The sequence below is a fragment of the Hemitrygon akajei genome, chromosome 3 (assembly GCF_048418815.1).
Source record: "Hemitrygon akajei chromosome 3, sHemAka1.3, whole genome shotgun sequence".
NCBI classification, from domain to species: domain Eukaryota; kingdom Metazoa; phylum Chordata; class Chondrichthyes; order Myliobatiformes; family Dasyatidae; genus Hemitrygon; species Hemitrygon akajei.
Window position 1 is genome coordinate 152,192,987 of NC_133126.1, and position 22,722 is coordinate 152,215,708.

General features: G+C 43.3%; 1 protein-coding gene across 4 annotated transcripts; it reads left to right on the plus strand.

Moving 5' to 3' along the window:
- Positions 1 to 817: 817 nt before the first annotated feature.
- c18h3orf33 (c18h3orf33 homolog (H. sapiens)) lies at positions 818 to 20,035 on the plus strand. Of its 4 annotated transcripts, none has more exons than XM_073041066.1 (6): positions 822 to 1,168; positions 1,342 to 1,401; positions 6,269 to 6,422; positions 16,574 to 16,734; positions 18,396 to 18,546; positions 19,221 to 20,035. In XM_073041066.1, exons 1-6 carry the CDS (start codon positions 1,085 to 1,087, stop codon positions 19,391 to 19,393), a joined length of 783 nt encoding a protein of 260 aa, XP_072897167.1. In that variant the 5' UTR covers positions 822 to 1,084; the 3' UTR covers positions 19,394 to 20,035. The 4 variants fall into 4 exon arrangements, with proteins under 4 accessions (XP_072897169.1, XP_072897167.1, XP_072897171.1 ...); XM_073041070.1 differs by lacking the exon at positions 19,221 to 20,035 and adding an exon at positions 18,848 to 18,920; XM_073041069.1 differs by having other exon boundaries at positions 823 to 1,168; positions 19,455 to 20,035.
- Positions 20,036 to 22,722: the final 2,687 nt, after the last annotated feature.

A 22,722-nucleotide genomic window follows, 5' to 3' on the forward strand; every position in this document is an offset into this window, starting at 1 on the left:
AATAGAGGGGCGGACATCCTTTTAGAATGGAGTTGAGGAATTTCTTTAGCTCGACAGTGATGAATCTGTGGAATTCTTTGCCACAGGCAGCCATTGAGGCCAAGTCTTTATGTATATTTAAGGCAGAGGTTGATAGATTCTTGATTGGTCAGGGCATGAAGGAATAGGGGGAGAATTCAGAAGATTGGGGCTGAGAGGACATTCGGATCAGCCATGATGAAATGGTGGAGCAGATTTGATGGGCCAAATGGCCTAATTCTCCTTTATCTGATGGTCTAAGTACTTGAAGGACAGCAAAGAAATTAACAAATTGCTTTTTAGTAGTTATATTCAATGCTACGCGATGTATTTGGTAAAACTTTCCTACCACTAATAAACAAATTATTTGACAAACTCTTGCAAGGACTAGCTACATTGGCAGTATAATGGCAATCAAGAAACATGGTGTCATACAAGCTTTATTATTAGCTTTATTCATCTAGGTTTTAGTGCATCTGTGTTCTTTGACAATCCAACAAAGTCACTGGCCAATTGACAAGTTTCAATTCCAAAGTGCATTCGAATATTTTGCAACCCCTGTGTGCGTTGTTTTTCAGGGTGGATGTGAAAGGTTGACCTTGGGTTGTGGAGTACCTTCACTAGATCTGCCAAGCTTCAAGGTACTGGCTTAGCAGCACTTCTAATTACAAGTAATGGCAGATAATACATTCTGGATTCCCCCAAAATAAATATGCTATTAGAGCAATCTATGTATTTTTTTTTAGCCAGTTACCCTTCCTTTGAAAGAGTGAATGATTAATTTTTATAAGAGACAGAAGACTGCAGATGTTGGAATGTGGAGCAACAAAACGAGCTGCTGGAGGAATTCGGCGGGTCAGAGAGGAAATGCGGAAAGAAACGGCCGGCGATGTTTCGGGTGGAAACCCCTCATTTTTGCCTTAGGACGAAGTGCTCTGTGGACGCGCGCTGCGCGCTGCGCGCTTCCCGCCCGCTTGACGCGCGGACCTATGGGTACGCGCGAGTGGACCAGCACGCGTCGCTTCAGCAATTCGCACGGTGCTTCCCGTGATGCAGCGCGCGAAACATGTCTGACGAGGGGCCGAATGCGCTCGGTCACTATCTCAGCAAAGCTGTGGAGTTCGTGGATGAACATGTTCGGGTGGTTCGGGTATGGGGGATATTTACATCCTGACGATCTAGCTGCTGTAGGATGGACGCGCAGTGCTGGGATAGTGAAGCAAAGGGGTTTACTTTGTAATTTGGGTGCTTTAGCAGAAGGTTTGGAGAAGTTTGTATTGTAGGCTGCTTCTCATTGCTTTGTCCCTTTGCTTGTGCTTTTAGACGATCAGCACGGGTCTGGCAGTGGTCGGAATCGTGATCTTAGCCAGAAGCGTCAGGCTAGTAAGTGTCCCGGAAGTATTAAACGTTTGCTTAAAGAACCTTCTTTGTGCACCTAACCCATGTCACAGAACGAAGCTAGACCATCATTGTGATATCGAGTTACCATTCAAGTTTGTCATTTTCTTATCAAGCACAATGCAGCTCAATTTTTCAAACAGCATGTACTGTTTAACTGTAAGATAAAATGATATAAATTCTGGTTCTACCACCTCGTCGTCAATGACAACTGAGAATGGGAAAAAATCCCATTGAAAAGTGTTGTATAATTCTCGTTCTAACATTCAGGTTTTTATGAAAAGTATCTGTTAATGGATTCTTTGTCGTTATCAGGTTTTAGATCTTCACTTGATTGTTAGGTGTTTAGGAGCATCTTAAATTACAAAAAGAAAGTTACACCTTCTTCCCCTAAAACTGATATAAATTTCTGCCTCAGTGCTAATGAAAACATATACAGCACATAGAATAGTATAGCACAGGAACAAGCTTTCCACCAATAATGTTGTGCCAAGCTAATTAAATTAGTAATCAAATGGTAAATTAAACTAATCCTATGCTACATTGATGACTGCATTAGTGCTGCTTCCTGCACCCATACTGAGCTTGTCATCAACTCCACCTCCAGCTTCCACCCTGCCCACAAATTTACTTGATCCATTTCCGACACCTCCCTCCCCTTTCTCAATCTCTCTGTCTCCATCTCTGGTCTATCTGCTGATATCTTTTATAAACCCACTGATTCTCACAGCAAGTGGAACAAGTGCCACACCTGCCCCTACACCTCCTCCCGCACCACCATTCAAGGCCCAAATAGTCCTTCCAGCTGAGGTGACACTTTTTCTGTAAGTCTGTTGGAGTCATCTACTGTATCCAGTACTCCTAATGTGGCTCCTGTATATTGGTGAGACCTGATGTAGTTGAGAGACTGTTTCTGTTGAGTACCTACACTCAGAAAAAGCAGGATCTCCTGGTAGCCAACTATTTGAATTCTACTTCCCTTTCTGACATGTCAGTCCATGGCCTCCTCTGCTCCCACAACGAGGCTACACTCAGGTTGGAGGAGAAACACCTTATAATCATTTCACCTTTTAAGAAAGGAGGAAATTACAGACCACTGAGCCTGACCTCAGTGGTTGGGAAGATGTTGTAGTCAATTGTTAAGTACAAGATGATGGAGTACTTGGAGATACAGGACAAAATAGGACAAAGTGTAGTTTCCTTAAGAGAAAATCTTGTCTGTGAAACCTGTTGGAATTCTTTGAGGAGATTACAAGTAGGATAGATAAAGGGGATGCAGTGGATGTTGTATATTTGTACTTTCAGAAGGCCTTTGACAAGGTGCCACACAAGACTGCTTACCAAGTTAAGAGCCCATGGTATTATAGAAAGTTACTGGTATGGTTAGAGCATTGGCTGATTGGTAGGAAGTGGCGAGTGGGAATAAAAGGATTCTTTTCTGGTAGGCTGCCTGTGACTAATGGTGTTCCGCAGGGGTCGGTGTTGGGACCGCTTCTTTTTATGCTGTATGTCAATGATTCAGATGATGGAATAGGTGGCTTTGTTGCTAAGTTTGCAGATGATCAGAAGATTGGTGGAGGGCCAGGTAGTATTGAGGAAACAGGTAGGCTGCAGAAGGACCTAGACCAATTAGGACAATGGGCAAGAAAGTGGTAAATGAAATACAATGTTGGAAAATACATGGTCATGCACTTTGGTAGTGTTACGTACCCCGTAACTGGGTCACTTACCAGCAAAGATAGAGAGGTCCGCTGAAGTCTGATGGTACTATTTTTAACAGTATTTATTGGTAAAAATACACAAAAATAATATCAATGCAAACATACAGATAATATACATTGTCAATACTAACTCTAAAAGTGCGGGTATAATAATAATCAATAAGAAATAAGCTCTATCGTTGTCTAGGGGATAATGTATTGTCCGATGGAAATATAAAAGTCACTTTAGTTCATTCAGGCTGCAGCCTTTGGTTGGAGTCAAGAGAGAGAGATTTTGGAACTTGCCAGAGTTTTCTTTTTTATGATGTTGATCCTTCGAAATGTCGTTGGTGTCTTTTTCCTTTTAGCTAAGCCGTTCTTCTGTGGTCAGTCCCGCCAATCCCAGGCAACGGGAAAGGACGCACGCGGGCCCCACCGGCTGTCGCTATTAAACGCTGTCATGGGACTTCTAGCGTTTCTCCTGGTGCGTCTGAAGGGGTTGTTCCCCAGACCCTCTTTTATCCTTACTCACAGAGTCTCAGATGTCAATCAGGTTGGGATGACGCCATTCCTCAACCAGCCCACTGTGATCATTCCCTGAGGGCTTCAATGAATAGTACAGTACTCAATACACAATTCCGTCTCCAAGAGACAATGGCCGTTATCCGTGGCTTTGTATTGCGGAGGCCAGGACACATTCCAAACATCTCTTTCTCATTTCCTGGGTCCCCAGACCCGAATTAATAGCGATCCTGCGATTCTCGAAAAGGAGGGGGCTACTTTGTACCCTTCGGCCCCTCAGAGTTGGGGCACAATCGTAACAGTAGAAAATATAAATGTGCAGACTATTTTCTTAACGGGGAGATAATCCAAAAATCTGAGATGCTAAAGAACTTGGGAGTCCTTGTGTAGAACACTCGAAAGGTTAACTTTCAGGTAGAGTCGGTAGTGAGGATGGCGGATGTAATGTTGGCATTCATTTCAAGAGGTCTAGAATATAAGAGCAAGGATGTGACACTGAGGCTTTATAAGACAATGGTGAGGCCTCACCTTGAGTATTATGAACAGTTTTGGGCTCCTCATCTAAGAAAAGGTGTGCTAGCTTTGGAGAGGGCTCAGAGGAGGTTTACTAGGATGATTCCAGGAATGAAAGGGTTATCATACGAGGAACATTTGATAGCTCTAGGTCTGTACTCGCTGGAATTTAGAAGGAAATGGGGAGTTCTCATTGAAACCTTTCAAATGTGGAAAAGCCTAAACAGAGTAGATGGGGAGAGGATGTTTCCCATGGTGGGGGAGTCTAGGACAAGAGGGCACAGCCTCAGGATAGAGGGGCATCTATTTAAAATAGAGATGCAGAGAAATTTCTTTAGCCAGAGGATGATGAATTTGTAAAATTTGTTACCACAGGCAGCTGGGGAGGCCAGGTCACTGGGTGTATTTAAGGCAGAACTTGATACGTTCTTGAATGTACTCAGCATCAAAGGTTATGAGGAAAAGGCTGAGGCAGGAAAGAAAAAGGATCAACCATGATTGAATGGCAGAGCAGACTTGATGGGCCAAATGGCCTAATTCTGCTCCTATGTCTTATGGTCTTGTATTCTGTCTGGGTAGCCTCCAACTTCATGGTATGAACATCGAATTCTCAAACTTCTGGTAATCCGCGCCCCCCACCATTTCCCATTCTTTTTTCCCTCTCACCTTTTTCCTTACCTGCCCATCACCTCCCTTTGGTGCTCCTCACCTTCCCCTTTCTTGCATGCTCTTCTAACTCTCCTATCAGATACTGCCCCCCAATCGTTTATCTCTGTAACCAATCAACTTCTCAGCTTGTTACTCCACCCCCTTCCCCTTCTCCCGGTTTTCACCTATCACCCACTACTCACCTACTTCTTTCTCTCCCCCCCCACCTTCTTAACCTAACTACTCATCTTTTTTCTAGTCCTGATGAAAGGTCTTGGCCCAAAACGTTGACAGTTTATTCCTTTCCATGGATGCTGCCTGATCTGCCAAGTTCCTCTAGCATTTTGTGTGTATTGCCTTGGATTTCTAGCGTTTGCAGATTTTTTAAAAACGAGAAAATCTGTAGATCTGTAGATGCTGGAAATTCATGTAACACGTACAAAATGCTGGAGGAATTCAGCAGGCCAGACAGCAGCTGCGGAAAAAAGTATAGTCGACATTTCAGGCAGATGTTGTTTTGTGTTTGTAAACTAATCCCCACTGCCTGCACAGTGTCCATGTCCTTCCATTTTCCTCATGTTTATGTGCCTATCTAAATGTCTCTTAAAAGTCTCAAACATTTCTACCTCTGCCACCAGCCCAGGCAATCATTCCAGGCACTCCCCACTCTTTGTGTAAATTAACTTGCCCCTCACATCACCTTTGAAATTACCCCCTTCACACCTTAAATGCATGCCCTGTGGTATTAGACATTTCAACTCTTCAAAGAAGATTTGTCTGTCTAATCTGGTCCATGTGTTATCTGTGGAGGCAATGTATGTCCAGTATGCCAGCTGCTTTATGAAAGAGATGATCACATTCCAAGCTCTATAATCAATATAGTACCCAGAGAGAATCGCTTTCTCACGTTTGTCTCTAGAAACTGTAGATGTACAAAAAACAGTTTGAACAAAGCTCTACCTTATTTGTCAAGCCTTCTGTGACAAAATAGCCTTAATATTATAGAGCAAAATATTCCAAATTACAAGCACAGAGCCTTAGGGGAATGATTTACTTAAAAAATACAAAGAAAATTGGATGCATTGTAATCAGTCTTGAATTTTTTTTGTACTTCGTTCAACATCTATATATGAGGAACACATTTTAATTCCTGTACTTTCCTCCATCAAGCTGAATTCTCACAGAATGTTTTAATTTATTGCTATCAGACATATAATTTTAATCTAGCAAGCAAGCATTTGCAGCAAAATTATACACTGTGTAAGTAACACATTGTTTCTTACATTATTAAAATCATCTGATAAAGTCTTGGGCGATCGAATACATTTAAATGTACTTCTAATAGATGTTGACTTGCACTCACTGCATAATGTATGCAAAAAAGATTGCTTTATAATTTTATAGTGTGGACACTTCAGTATAATACGTTTTGATGAATAATGAAAGTTAATTTTCCTTCATCTTAACAGACTACTAAATTTACAAATGCCTTAGAAATACCTAACAAATTTATTGAAAAAAATATTAAACTTCGAGGGAGAATACATCATGTAACAGAGAATGGATTGGAAGTAGAACACATTCCTATTAGCCTTCCTTTTATTTCATCCCTGCAAAAAAAATGTAAGTGAACACTTACGGGCATACAATAATTGGTATAACTACAGTTAAGTTAAATAAAATTGAAATGTTAATTGTGATATTGTCTTCTACATGTAACTAAGTATGTCGAATTCTGAAATTTTATGAATACGGTGTAAAATTCATCAAGTGGCTGCATGGGACTCATTTGCTCTGTTTTAGGCAATGTAAGACACAAGTTTCCATTCTAAAAATTTGTGATCTGTAGAATTGAATCAGGAAGTTTTGTATTGTAATGATGTGCTAGCTCAGTTTATAAATTGTAGGTGTTACTAAGGTAAATATTTGGTGCTGATGCAGAAACTTCTCAATTTGAATGGCTTTGTTCATTTAACACAACCTCTAAAAAGGCTTAGTGGTGAGTTCTTGATTAATAAAGTTGCTGGTTAAAGGATTTATTGTTTGGAAAGCAGATTTCCACAAGACCATAGATGTAGGAGCAGAATTCGGCCACTTGGCCCATAGAGTCTTCTCCGCCATTTCATCACGGCTGATCCATTTCTCTCTTAACCCCATTTTCCTGTATTTTCCCCATAACCTTTCACACCCTGGCTAATCAAGAACCTGTCAACCTCTGCCTGAAATGCACCCAGTGACCTAGTCTCCTCAGCTGTCTGTGGTAACAAATTCCACAGATTTACCATCCTCTGGCTAATGAAATTACTTCTCATCTCTGTTTTAAATGGATGCCCCTCTCTTTTGAGGCTGTGCCCTCTGGTCCTACACTCCCCCACCAATGGAAACATCCACTCTATCTAGGCCTTTCAACATTTGATAGGTTTCAGTGAGATCCCCCCCTCATTTTTAAAAATTTCAGCACGTACAGGCCCAGAGCCTTCAATCGCTGCTCTTATGATAGCCCTTTCATTCCTGGCATCATTCTTATGAACCTCTTCTAAACCCACTCCAATGTCAGCACATCCTTTCCTAAATAAGGGGCCAAAACTGCTCACAGTACTGTAGGTGAGGCCTCAACAGTGCCTTATACAGCCTCAGCATTATATCTTTGCTTTTATGTTCTAGTCCTCTTGAACTGAATGCTAATGTTGCATTTGCCTTCCTCATCACTAATTCTACTGCAAATTAACCTTTAGGGAATCCTATACAAGGATTCCCATGTCACTTTGTACCTCAGGTTTTTTGAATTTTCTCCCTGTTTACAAAATAGTCTATGCTTTTATTCCTACCAAATGTACATGACCAAACACTTCCTGACACTGTATTCCATCTGCAACCTCTACCCATTCTCCTAGTCTAAGTCTCTGTGCTTCCTCAACACTACCTGCCCCTCCACCTGTCTTCATATTGTCTGCAAACTTGGCCACACAGCTATCAATTTCATCATCCTAGTTGTTGGCATACATTGCAAAAAGAAGCAGCCCCAACACAGGCCCCAGTGGAACACCACTAGTCACCGGCAGCCAATCTGAAAAGGATCCCTTTCTTCTCGCTCTTTGCCTCCTGCCAATCAGCCAGTGGTCTATCCATGCTAGTATCTTTCCTGTAATACCTTGGGCTCTTATGTGCGGCACTTCGTCAAAGGCCTGCTAAAAATCCAAGAACACAACATCGACCTTTGTCCTTTGTCTATCCTCCTATCCTCTGGTTGTCTCACTACAGGAAGGATGTGGAAACCATAGAAAGGGTGCAGAGGAGATTTACAAGGACGTTGCCTGGTTTGGGGAGCATGCCTTATGAGAATAGGTTGAGTGAACTCGGCCTTTTCTCCTTGGAGTGACAGAGGATGAGGGGTGACCTGATAGAGGCATTTAAAATGGTGAGAGGCATTGATTATGTGGATAGTCAGAGGCTTTTTCCCAGGGTTGAAATGGCTAGCATGAGAGGGCACAGTTTTAAGGTGCCTAGGTAATTTCTAAGGTAAGGACATGTTCGGTGCAGCTTAGTGGGCCAAAGGCCCTATATTGTGCTGTAGGTTTTCTATTTCTTCAAAGAATTCCAACAGATTTGTCAGGCAAGATTTTCCCTCTTACCAAGTGCCTCCAGGTACCCGAAACCACACCCTTGCCAATCGGCTCTGACATCTTCCCAACTACTGAGGTCAGGCTAACTGGCCTACAATTTCCTTTCTTCTGCCTCCCTCCCTTGTTGAAGGACATTTCTAAACTGAGTTTTGGAGGCCATTGAAGTCTTCAGCTTTCTTGGGAATTGAAATCTGCTGCTATATCGGTTTTGTACTCAAAGGTTTGCTGTTAACACTTCCAAAACATTAATCATGTGACATGGATTAAATATCCAGCATATAGAAACATAGAAAACATACAGCACAAACTGACAAACCTGTGCCAAACATGTCCTTACCTTAGAGCTACCTAGGCTTACCCCTAGCCCTCTATTTTTATAAGTTCTATGTATCCATCCAGGAGTCTCTTAAAAGACCCTATCATTTTCACCTTCACCGCCGCCGGCTGCCCATTCCACGCACTCATCACTCTCTACGTAAAAAAACTTGCCCCGGCATCTCCTCTGTATCTACTTCCAAGCTCCTTAATACTATACCCTCTTGTGCTAGCCATTTCAACCCTGGGAGAAAACTTCTGACTATCCACACGATCAATGCCTCTCATTATCTTGTACACCTCTATCAGGTCATCTCTCATCCTCTGACGCTCCAAGGAGAAAAGGCCGAGTTAACTGAACCTATTCTCATAAGGCATGCTCCCTAATCCAGGCAACATCCTTGTAAATCTCCTCTGCACCAGCATCCTTGTAAATCTCCTCTGCACATCTGGAAAAATTAACTCTTTTCAAAAGGCTTTTTGTGGTGAACCTCATGGATCTCATTTTTGCAATGTTATTTCCACTATTAGGCACAATGGCTTATTTTTCATTTTGTTAAACTTTATTTTTACTAGACTAATTGGCTAAGTGCAAGTGCAACAATCAGGTGAATCATTTTAGCTGTACTGCATAAGGACAGAAGTAGATCAGTTAGCCTGCATTCAGTCTGAATTATAATAAATCATGCCTAATAATAGCATTACTCTAATTTGGCATGTTTTTTCTACATATTATTTTGTTTTCTCTGAAGTTTTTTTTATATACAAGGGCATTATTAGATCTTGAAACCAAATTGATATCTGGGAAATTAAAACAGAATTTAGAGTCTCCATTCAGCTGATCACATTTTAAACCAGAAGGAAAGAGAAACATCTACAGTGGCATGCAAAAGTTTGGGCACCCCTGGTCAAAATTTCTGTTACTGTGAATAGCTAAGCAAGTAAAAGATGACCTGATTTCCAAAAGGCATAAAGTTAAAGATGACACATTTCTTTAATATTTTAAGCAAGATTACTTTTTAATTTCCATCTTTTACAGTTTCAAAATAACAAAAAAGGAAACGGGCCCAAAGCAAAAGTTTGGGCACCCTGCATGGTCAGTACTTATTAACACCCCCTTTGGCAAGTATCACAGCTTGTAAATGCTTTCTGTAGCCAGCTAAGAGTCCTTCAATTCTTGTTTGGGGGGATTTTTGCCCATTCTTCCTTGCAAAAGGCTTCTAGTTCTGTGAGATTCTTGGACCGTCTTGCACACACTGCTCTTTTGAGGTCTATCCACAGATTTTTGATTATGTTTAGGGCGGGGGACTGTGAGGGCCATGGTAAAACCTACGGTTTGCACATCTTGATATGTTTAGGATCATTATCCTGTTGTAAAAGCCATTCACTTTCATCTTCAGCTTTTTTTTCCAGATGATGTGATGTTTGCTTCCAGAATTTGCTGGTATTTAATTGAATTCATTCTTCTCTCTACCAGTGAAATGTTCCCCATGCCACTGGCTGCAACACAAGCCCAAAGCATGATCGATCCACCCCCGTGCTTAACAGTTGGAGAGGTTTTTTTTCATGAAATTCTGCACCCTTTTTTCTCCAAACATACCTTTGCTCATTGCGGCCAAAAAGATCTATTTTAACTTTATCAGTCCACAGGACTTGTTTCCAAAATGCATCAGGCTTGTTTAGATGCTCGAAGAATATGTACAAGACACTGGAAGAACTCAGCAGGTCAGGCAGCATCCGTGAGAAAAGAGTAGCTAACGTTTCAGGCCGAGACCCTTCATCAGGAACCAAAGCACCATCTTTTCTCACGGATGCTGCCTGACCTGCTGAGTTCTTCCAGCGTCGTGTACGTATTCTTTGATCCACAGCATCTGCAGTTGTATTTTTGTGTGTTGCTTAGAGGCTCCTTTGCAAACTTCTGACTCTGAATTTTGTGGTGAGGATACAGGAAAGATTTTCTTCTGATGACTCTTCCATGAAGGTCATATTTGTGCAGGTGTCACTGCACAGTAGAACAGTGCACCACCACTCCAGAGTCTACTAAATCTTCCTAAAGGTCTTTTGCAGTCAAATAGGGGTTTCGATTTGTCTTTCTAGCAATCCTACGAGCAGTTCTCTCAGAAAGTTTTCTTGGTCTTCCAGACCTCAACTTAACTTCCACCATTCCTGAATTACATTATGAACTGAAGAAACAGCTACCTGAAAATGCTTTGCTATCTTCTTATAGCCTTCTCCTGCTTTGTGGGCATCATTTATTTTAATTTTCGGAGTGCTAAGCAGCTGCTTAGAGGAACCCATGGCTGCTGATTGTTGGGACAAGATTTGAGAAGTCAGGGTATTTATAAAACTTTGAAATTTGCATCACCTGGCCTTTCCTAACGATGACTGTGAACAAGCCATAGCTCTAACAAGCTAATTAAGATCTGAGACCTTGATAAATGTTATCTGAGAGCTCAAATCAATTGGGGTGCCCAAACTTTTACATGGTGCTCCTTTCCTTTCTTTCACTCTAAAATTGTACAAAACAAAAATAATACACTAATCTTGCTTAAAATGTTGAAAAGAATGTTTTATCTTTAACTTTATGACTTTTGGAGATCAGTTCATCTTCTACTCACTTAACTATTCACAGTACCAGAAATTTTGACCGGGGTGCCCAAACGTTTGCATGCCACTGTATTCATTAACATCCTTTCAGGATGTTTTACAGCACTTTATAACTAATGAATTTGACTTGCTTTAATGTGTGACTAACCACAGTTGACTGTTGGTCCTGGTGATTTGTATAGAATCTTTTTCAACATTGGCAAAATGGACATTAAGCTTGGTTTTGCACAACTTCCTCTTTAAGATAGTAATGTGGCGACCCACTTCCTAGCGCACTCGAACCGGCTCACAAATAGCCAGCGTGCCAGCATAAAGGCCAGTCCCAAAAGGGCGCCAGGTCTGCTTCACCAACAAAGGGAAAAGTCCGCGCGGGACTGTGAATACATGCCCCCTACAGCATCCGCACGTGGGACAGGACTGTGAATACGTGCTCCCTACAGCATCCGCGCCCGGGGAGGGCGGGATCAGGGAGGTTTTAAAGCGAGGCCGTGAAGTTCGAATAAAATCTTCTTTAACCGCAGTTTACCGACTCTGCGTCGTTAGTTCAGCGCTGCGTGTAGCACACCGCTACAATTGGTGACCCCAATGGTCCAAACGATATTTGGACCAGAGATGAACGACGCCGCATCTGTTCATGCGGTTTCGTTGAAACTGCCAAGCTTCTGGACGCTGCAACCTCACCAATGGTTCCAGCAAGCAGAAGCCCAATTCCATGTTCGACAGATAACCTCAGAGGACACACGTTACTACTACGTGGTGAGCTCCCTCGACCAGGAAACAGTGGCCCAGGTTGAGGAGTTCATACAGTCTCCCCCAGCGGACGCCAAATACACGGAATTCAAAGCCCTGCTCATAAGGATTTTTGGACTCTCACGGCGCGAGCGGGCTGCCCGTTTACTGCACCTGGGTGGTTTGGGAGACAGACCTCCATCGGCTTAAATGAATGAGATGTTGTCTCTTGCCGGAGGACACAAACCCTGCCTCATGTTTGAGCAGGCATTCCTGGAGCAGCTGCCCAAGGACATACGCCTGCTGCTGTCCGACGCGGATTTCAGCGACCCCCGGAAAGTGGCAGCCCGGGCGGACTTGCTGTGGAACGCCAAGAAGGTGAGTGGGGCGTCCGTCGCACAGATCACCAGGCCATGCTCCCAGCAGCAGACCAGACCAGGCCCGGCCACAGAGCCTGCTAACCCCAGAGGCAGTGGTGAGGAGCCCAACGAACAGTGGTGCTTCTACCACCAGTGGTGGGGTGCAGAAGCCCGCCGCTGTAGCCTGCCCTGCAAGTTCCCGGGAAACACCAGGGCCAGCCGCCGCTGATGGCTACGGCGGTTGGCCATCGGGATAGCCTCCTGTATGTGTGGGACCAGCGGTCGGGACGCCGTTTTTTGGTCGACACTGGTGCCGAGATCAGCGTCTTACCTCCGACGAGTTATGACACCTGCAACAGGGCACCAGGTCCCACCCTGAGGGCCGTGAATGGCAGCACAGTAAGGACCTACAGCACCCGTACGGTGCAACTACAGTTTGGCTCCAGCTGGTTCACGTGGGACTTCACACTGGCCGCCGTAGCCCAACCGCTTCTGGGTGCGGATTTTTTGCGGTCTCACAGCCTGCTGGTCGACCTGCCGAGGCAGAGACTGGTCCACGCTGAGACCTTTCAGATGTTCTCCCTGGGTGCAGCCCAGTTGCCAGCCCCTCACCTCGGCTCCATCATGCTGTCCGACAACGACTTCACCAGGGTCCTGGCGGATTTCCCATCGGTTCTGGCACCGTAGATCACAGCAGCCATGCCCCGACACGGCGTACAGCACCACATCCTGACCCAGGGACCACCCCTCCACGCCCGTGCTCGAAGGCTTCCCCTGGACAAGCTCCGACTGGCGAAGGAGGAGTTCAAGAGGATGGAGGAATTGGGGATCATACGGCGGTCCGACAGCCCATGAGCCTCCCCCCTGCACATGGTGCCCAAAGCGACAAGGGGCTGGAGACCATGCGGCGACTACCGCAGGCTGAACAAGGCTACAACACCGGACCGCTACCCTGTGCCGCACATTCAGGACTTTGCAGCAAACCTGCACGGCGCACGGATCTTCTCCAAGGTAGACCTCGTCCGAGGATACCATCAAATCCCGATGCATCTGGACAACGTCCCCAAAATGGCACTCATCACCCCGTTCGGCCTTTTCGAGTTCCTCTGCATGCCGTTCGGCCTGAAGAATGCCGCACAGACGTTCCAGCGGTTAATGGACGCGGTGGGACGTGACCTGGACTTCACTTTCATCTATTTGGACGACATCCTCATAGCCAGCAGCAGTCGTCAGGAGCATCTGTCCCACCTCCGTCAACTCTACGCCCGACTGAATGAATACGGTCTGACAATCAACCCGGCCAAATGTCAGTTCGGGCTCGACACCATCGACTACCTGGGCCACAGGATTACTAAAGACGGGGCAACCCCTCTTCCCGCTAAGGTAGACGCAGTCCGCCATTTTCCCCGACCCACCACGATCAAAAGCCTTCAGGAATTCGTGGGTATGGTAAATTTCTACCACCGCTTCCTCCCTTCAGCTGCCCGAATCATGCGCCCCCTGTTCGCCCTGCTGTCCGGTCCGGGCAAGGACATTACCTGGGACGAGGAGTCCGCCGCCACTTTCATTACAACGAAAGAAGCCTTGGCAAATGCCACAATGCTAGTGCACCCCAGAATGGACGTCCCTACCGCCCTCACAGTGGACGCATCTAACATGGCAGTCGGTGGGGTACTGGAGCAACTCATCGCGGGTCGCTGGCAACCCCTGGCGTTTTTCAGCAAACACCTGCGACCACCCGAGCTCAAATACAGTGCTTTTGACCGGGAACTGTTGGCGCTATACCTGGCAATCCGGCATTTCAGGTACTTCTTAGAAGGTAGGCCCTTCACCGCGTTCACGGACCACAAGCCGCTTACCTTTACATTCACGAAGGTGTCCGATCCCTGGTCGTCCCGCCAGCAGCGCCATCTGTCCTACATCTCTGAATACACGACGGATGTCCGGCACGTCTCGGGTAAGGACAATGTCGTGGCAGACGCACTCTCTCACTCTAACATTCATGCCCTTTCCCAAGGGGTAGACTTTGAGGCGCTGGCAGAGGCGCAGCAGGCAGACGAGGAGATCCCTAGTTACAGGACTGCAGTCTCCGGTTTGCAGCTCCAGGACCTCCCCGTAGGCCCAGGTGAGAGGACCCTACTCTGTGACGTCACCACCGGCCAACCCCGTCCCGTTGTCCTGGCAAACTGGCGGCGACGCGTTTTCGACTCCATTCATAACTTAGCGCACCCCTCCATCAGGACAACCGTCCAGATGGTCTCCAGCAGGTTAGTTTGGCACGGACTCCACAAGCAGGTCAGTGAATGGGCCAAAACGTGCATGCACTGCTAGACGGCCAAGGTGCAGCGGCACATCAAAGCTCTGCCACAGCAGTTCCACCTCACCCACCGGCGTTTCGACCACATTCATGTGGATATCATGGGCCCCCTGCCAGTGTCATGAGGAGCGTGGCACCTCCTCACTATCGTGGACTGGTTCACCAGATGGCCAGAGGCGGTCCTGCTCACTGACACCACCTCCGAATCTTGCGCCCGGGCACTGATCACCACCTGGGTGTCCCGCTTTGGTGTACCGGCCCACATTACCTCCGACAGAGGTGCCCAGCTCATCTCCAGCCTGTGGTCAGCTATGGCCAGCCTTTTGGGGACACAGCTGCACCACACAACTGCCTACCGCCCACAGTCGAACGGCCTGGTGGAGCGTTTCCACCGTCACCTAAAGTCGGCTCTCATGGCCCGCCTGCGAGGACCTAACTGGGCGGACGAGCTTCTCTGGGTCCTACTCGGAATCCGCACGGCGCCCAAAGATGATCTGCACACCTCGTCGGCCGAGTTGGTGTACGGCGCACCCCTGGTCGTCCCCGGGGAGTTCATACCAGCCCCAAGGGGACGTGAGGAAGAACCCGCAGCAGTCCTGGGCAGACTACGCGAGAGGCTCGGCAACCTGGCCCCCATACCCACTTCGCAGCATGGACAGAACCCGATCTGTGTACCCAAAGACCTGCAGAACTGTAAGTTTGTGTTTGTACGAAGGGGCGGGCATCGGCCACTGCTGCAACGGCCCTACGAGGGGCCGTTTACGGTGCTCAGGAACAATGGGTCCACGTTCGTGCTGGACGTTGGGAGAGAGGAGGTTTTCACGGTGGACTGACTCAAACCGGCCCATGTGGACGTGGCGCAATCGATCGAGTTCCCGGCACCGCGGCGTAGAGGCCGACCTCCCAAACAGGGTCCGGCCCAGACTGTGGACATTGGGGGGTGTATCGCCGGTTCTGGGGGGGAGGGGGGGGTTATGTGGCGACCCACTTCCTAGCGCACTTGAACCGGCTCACAAATAGCCAGCGCGCCAGCATAAAGGCCAGTCCCAAAAGGGCGCCAGGTCTGCTTCACCAACAAAGGGAAAAGCCCGCGCGGGACTGTGAATACATGCCCCCTACAGCATCCACGCGCGGGACAGGACTGTGAATACGTGCCCCCTACAGCATCCGCACCCGGGGAGGGCGGGATCAGGGAGGCTTTAAAGCGAGGCCGCGAAGTTCGAATAAAATCTTCTTTAACCGCAGTTTACCGACTCCGTGTCGTTATTTCAGCGCTGCGTGTAGCACACCGCTACAGTAACAACTTTTAAAATACAGAACATCATATTGTTATCTTCAGCTAGAATTCATGGCATTCAGTATTATAACTGAATTTTTTTTCAAGAGTACCCAACTTCTGTCTGGTAAATGGTTTGTTATATTATTTGCTTTAGCACCCTGTATCTATATTAGGATTTGTTGATGAAGTGCAGTTTTACTTCAATTATAAGTGATAAAGAAAATGTGAATAGTGTAACTTTTCATACTCAACCTAATTGCAGCAGATGGACTGGACACTTAAAAAATCTTGCAGATATCTTCGGATCAAATAGGATGTCGCCCTGTAAATTCAGGAATATATTTTCTCAATTCTAAGTACAAGGATGATCATAAAAAGGTGGTTACTATAAGATCCTCTTATTGGGTGCCCTGCAGCTTATATTGTCACAAAATAGCTGAAGGTAACAGTAAATCCAGATTGCAGATTGCTGTTACGCATGTATGAGTTAAGTATTTTCTTTTTTTTTGCCTTGTCTAGTAAAGAAACACTTCCATTTTCCTCAGGGCAACAAGATGGTCTCCTGATGATTAGGTTGGCTGGCTTGCAAATGACCGATGAAGGGAGAGCCTGGTTAAGTGAGCAAGTAAAAGATCCCCACGTAATTTGGTTTCAACTTCTGAGAAGGGAGAATTCTTTTATGGATTGCAATGTGAGATTAAATAAGGTAAAGCTATATTTTAGAAGAATGAATTCATATTTTTGTGCAATCAAAATTGTGCGAGAAAATGATGCCTACCATTCATATGGTGCCTGTTCTTAAAGCAAATGAAATATTATATTCTTCTGTAATACAGGAACTTAAAGCTTACCAGGGAATTGTTAATGCGTTTATGCAAAGGTTTCAGTTGAAATATTTTCAATTTGTTTCCATCAGCTATAAATTCATCTTTTGACTGCATTCTGGTGTCGTTAATAGAGATATGCTTTTGCTTAAAATTTAAGTTGTCCACTGATTCACATTAACAGACATTAAAGAAAAGGCAGCATCGAGAAGATTTGTAGAGTACATGTGACGTGTAGCTGCAGAATGCTTGTTTGTAATATGTGTTATGCAAACTGGTTTGTAGTTGATAATAATTTTGTGGATTCTCAGATGCATTATACATGTAGTATCAAATTACTGCAAAATCGAGTCTAACTGGCCCAAATTTTTACAAAATTCATAGCATTCAAATAACTAAAGATATATACCAGTCTTGATGATATATGAGGCCAAATACTAGAAATATAAGAGTAAACTGAAAGTGATGCAAGTACTCAGCAAATAAAAAAAATTGATTTTATTGTCATACTGTATGTGTGTGCACAGGTGCAGTGAAAAATGTACTTGCTGCTGCATCACAGGTACATAGTATCATATAAGCAGTATTCTCAGGAAAAAGCATAAACACAATTTTTACAAGAAAGAACACTAGAACAATTTAAAACAAAGTCCATTTTAGTTCAAAGTAGTTATAGTTTCACTAAATTCTACTGATTAGAGTTTTGGCAGTTGGTTCAAAGAACTGAACAGTTAAATGAGAATTGCTGTCCTTGAACCTGGTGGTGTGGGACTTCCTTTTGCCCGATGGTAACTGCAGAGGGAAAGGAGCAATATTTAAGGTTCATGTAAATCATATCACAAGGAACAGATTTTAAGCAAGTGCAAGGAAAGTATGTGAGGAAGAAAGGTAGTGAGGCTGCAATAGGATGGAAGGCAAATGTGATTTAAGTGACAAAGGATGATGGGGAGGACAAAACAGGGTTGGCAATTGAATATTAAAAACACTCAAAAACTTGGTCTGAAGAAGCTATACTTGTGAATACCAGAGTCATTGTATAAACCTGCTGCTTGCAAATAGGAGCATTAAACTACCTTAACGTTGATTATTCTGTATGTACATGCTAGTGATCCTTTTTTTTGCTATTGTCTGGCATTAGATAGGATTGTCATGTTCTAATTTGTTTTATGATTACCCCGGGCTCTCAGTGTTATGTCTTTACTACTTATTTATTAGGGACTAATTACTTTTGAAAGAAAACATGTTCCTGAGAAAGACCAACAATAATCAACCTATCCATTCATCTGATCATATAGCCATTGTAACAACTTGTAAACTAATTAATTTAAGAAAAGAATGCATATTTCTACTAAAATATTATGATGAATTGAAAGGATTTTCTTGATATTTCTTAATATTTACATAGGGATGCAGGCTAATTCCAAAATTTGGCCGTCAGATAATATTATCAGGTCAGAAAAAATAATTGATGAATGGCACACAGTATAATTTTGAAATGAGTAGGTGCTCAACAAAATATAATTGTTTTTTTTCTCTCCTTAAGGGATTAATTTTCTCAATCTGCCTAAATGAAGAGATTTTGAGGAAAGGTCTTGGGCGAACTATTAATATTGAGGGCTTGCACGCTAATCCCAAATTGTACTGGAGGCTACAGACAAAGTTGCTTAAAGCCGAAATGAAAGCCCTAAAAAAAGGTAAAGGCATCTGGAAAGAGCCAACTTTATTGGAAAAAATCTCAAATACTTTACAGAATTCTAAGATTTTGCACAATTTCAATAATCTAATTTTATGGGTCAGGTCACTGAGAAACAAGTAAGTTAATAGCATTCAGTTGAAGAGATATTTTGTAGACTATACCAGAGATCTAACCAGTTTTGAACTAGTGACATGTTTAAGTTTATCATTACAATATCACAAAATGTTATCTTGGTTTAAGGTAGAAAGATCCATTTGTAATATGCAAGATGTTATACTTTGTCTTATTGGTTTTTTCAGAAATGGAAATCTATGTCTGATATTCTAAACTATATATGGATGTGCGACAAATAAACAAAGCCTATGCAATGCACTACGTGAGCCCTGCTTTTTCACATCAGGATTTTCTGCTTACAATGATCCTGTAATGGAGGGAAATCACAACTAACCTAGAACAATGATTTACATGTCTAATGAAGTAAATTTGAAGCTTGCATAACATATATAATCAACAGTAAATCCAACTACCGGTAATTCATTTGGAAAAACATCTAAGAGATATACTGAGGTACTGAGGGCCAATTGCACTTCCTTCTTTTGTCACTTAAAAATAAATGATGTAGCCTATTGCAAAGTTGAAGTATCTGGAATTTAAAACAAATGTTTTTTACAGAAATGGAGCTTTTTTTAAGGAGGATCTACAGTGGTGAAGAAATCAGGGTATGCGGGACAAACACATTATGCTCATCACTAGGAAAGCCCATCAGAGATTGTTCTTCCTATGGCAGCTTAGGAAGTTTAACATCTCAGGCATATCCTAATGAATTTTTACTGTGCTATCATTGAGTATTGTAACCACCTCTATCATCATTTGGTTTTCTGCTGCCTCCTCCCTCTCCAAGTTCAGGTTTTAGCCAGTGGTCCACTCAGTGGAGAAGATCATTGGCAGTCAGCTACTGACATTAAAAGACCTGTTCATTGCCAGAGCGAAGAAAAGAGTTGATAAAATCACTGCTGACTCTACCCAGCCTAGCAGTCATCTATTCATCAAATTGCCATCGGGGGGACGCTACAACTCCATCACCACCTGGACTACATGTCTTCTGTGAAGCTTCTTTCCTGTAGTTATCCAGCTTCTCAACAAAGTTCACTCAGGTGTAATAACTTAACTGTACCTGCACAGTTAAATGGTCCTCTTAAAAGATAAAAGACCTGTAAAATGGTCTTTCCTGCTTCCCTTGTTCTTATGATAATTATTGAGTTTGTTCATATGTGGACGTTTATTTAAGCTTGATTATTGACGAATGCACATGTGACCATTCTGCTAATTGTTGTTTCTGCATTGCTGTTTGCACTATGTTTTGCAAATTGCTGATTGCTGTTGTGTTGTCTGTTACGGTATTGTCCTGTGTTTTACACTTGGGCACTGAACCACAATCAATTATGTTATGTTTCACATACTGGCAATAAAGTGATTCTGATTCTGAATGTTTCAAATGCTTTCTGAATTTTTCTCAAATCTTAATATCCCAGCATACTTACACACTTTTAGTATCATCAGTAACTGTTCTGTTTGGATTCAAATGAGTTTGAGGAGTAAGTGGTTTGGAAAATAAAGCGAGATCATTGACACAGGTTTATCTCCCCCTCTCTCCCTCTCTCTCTTTCTCCCTCCTTCCTTCCTCCCTCTTAAGGTAATACTTTATTTTACCACAACCTATGAACACTATAGCATTTAAACAACTATAAAGTGAAGCAAGCAAAAATAAGAAATCAGACCAAATATTTAAATGCACACTGTAACTGCTAATTTTACAAAGAATTTGAAGAATGTACTTTGAAGTAATGTTAATATAATTGTACACGGAGAACTATAAATTAGGTCATCTAACTTAATGAAATAAATCAGCAGTACTTTCTGCAATGCTGCTGCTATTTTCATCAATCTGTCAGATTCTGCTTAATTCAACGTGATGTGATTTTAATTTTTTTGTTCATTTCAATTCCTTCTTCATTGCCAACCTGGGACCCTCTCCCATTAAGGAATGGTGCTATAACTTGCACAGGGCAAGGTGACAGCAATAGTACTGGAAAACAGAACAAATTGCAACCAAATTATAGACGGTGCTGAGGCTGGATAGATTAATGTTCTATAGATCACTATCAGTTTCTTATTCTATTTCTCTGCTGATGCTTCACATTCTTGAGTATGCCTGGGGAATTGTTAGTGGTACATTAAATCCTAATCTAAAACCTTGTCAGCTCTGAATAACTGTACATATGAGAAATACACATATGCACATACAAATAATATCAGTTCATGTAACTTGTGTAAGTGTTGCAGGGGAAATTGTTAGAAGTCAGGATGGCAGCCACGAGCATAGTTTGAAGAAACTGAAAGTACAAGAAAAGGAAGGTAATTCCTTTCACTATTCACCTCTCTTGATGATATCCCCCTCCTTAAAAAGTTAGACATCTGAAATAAAAATAGAATGTGCTGTGTTACGAAAACCCCGTAACCAGGTAACTTACCAGCAAAGATAGATGGATCAGCTGAGTCGGATGCTACTATTTTCAACCGTTTTATTCAACAAGGGCACAAACGTATGGTTAATACAAAACATTCAGATCATCAAAACTCAATCTAAAACACCGGTGTAATAATAATCATTCAAAACACAAGCTCGATCGTCGTCTAGGGGTAATGTAGATTTTATATCGTTCACTGGATATCTAAAAGTCTTTTAGATCACGGCAGTTTCACTTAGTTGCCGGCGGAAGTGTCGCGTTGGTGCACTTTTAGTTAGAAAGACAGAGAACATGAAGCATTTACCCGACAGGTTTTCCAACCTGTAGGAGGTAGTCGGAAGTCTCGTTGGGGGAATGGACTCTCATCTGTGGCTTCCCCTGTAGCTAGGCCGTCTTCCGTGGTGAAGTCGCCAATCCCAGGCAAGGGAAGGACGCACGCGAACCCCACCACCGGCTGTAGCTATTAAAACGCTGTCGCAGGATTTCTAGCGTTTCTCCTTCGTGTGTTTCCTTGGTGCATCTGAGGGTCCTCCCCTCAGACCCGCCTTTATACTTCTTCACGGGATCGCAGGTGTCAATCAAGTTGCAGGTAATGCGATCTCTCTCTCAACCAGCCCACTTTGCCCGAGGGCTTTTCAGGTGGTCTCCATGAGACAATAGTCAAAGTCACTTTTATTCTGCTTCTTGGGAGAACGTGGTCTTTCGCACGTCTCTCTCTCTTGGGTCAGTTGACCCCCCTTAACTAGAGTTCTTGCGATTTTCACAAAGGAGGGGGCCAACGGCATAACAGCTGCAAACTCTCAGCAGGTCTGGCAGAATCTGCAGAAAGAGTATCAGCTAATATTTCTGATCAAAGATACTGAAACATTGAATCTGAATCCTTAACTTTTTCTTTTCACAAATGCTTCCTGATCTGTTGAACTTTCTAGTGTTTTATTTCCTGGATTTTGCATATTGAGGATTTTTTTTCTCAGCATCAGTAACGGCAGAGAAGGTCCTTCTTCATTATGATTAAGCTGTATAAGTATTCATTCCCAGTGGTAAAGTTTCTCTACAGCTCTGTATGCAAGATAATGTAATCCCCAGAACACAGAAACTATTTTGTTCTCACCAACAGATCTGTCCTACAGAATGTACTGTTTTAAAGTATAATCAAAAGGGGAATTGAAAGCTGTCCTTGGGTTGTATTTGGTGGATTCCATGGTTTCAAGGTGTTGCTTATATTAATTATTTACAAATTATTTGGGTTAGTTAATAAGTAGCCATTTTTAGGGATGCCTAAAAGTTTCCCTGAGATGTGTATAGTGTTTGATGTTTCATCTTAAAAGCATAAATTAAAACATTCAACTAAACTCATAGATATATCTACCACAAAACAACAAATTTCACAATGTATGCCAGTGATATTAGACCAGATTCTGATTCTGTTTTATTGGCTTTTTCCAAAGTACAGGGAAGTTTATGTTCCCCAATCATTTAAATTTCTCGTTAGGTCAATAGAGTACATAAATAAGATTATCTGGCCATGAGGTTTTCCAAGATTGGCACAAATAATTTGAAACTTCCAATGTAAAATACAATGTGTATCTACTATAATTTTTTTATATAATCCTTGCACGTTCCCTTGCTTTGGAAAAAGCCAATAA

What these genes read in the sequence shown, in the direction of transcription:
- c18h3orf33 (XM_073041066.1), top strand. Translation starts at nt 1,085, where the DNA reads ATGTCTGACGAGGGGCCGAATGCGCTCGGTCACTATCTCAGCAAAGCT. An exon ending in TAGCCAGAAGCGTCAGGCTA is followed by an intron (nt 1,402 to 6,268) that starts GTAAGTGTCCCG and finishes TCATCTTAACAG; the next exon opens with ACTACTAAATTTACAAATGC. An exon ending in GCAATGTGAGATTAAATAAG is followed by an intron (nt 16,735 to 18,395) that starts GTAAAGCTATAT and finishes TCTCTCCTTAAG; the next exon opens with GGATTAATTTTCTCAATCTG.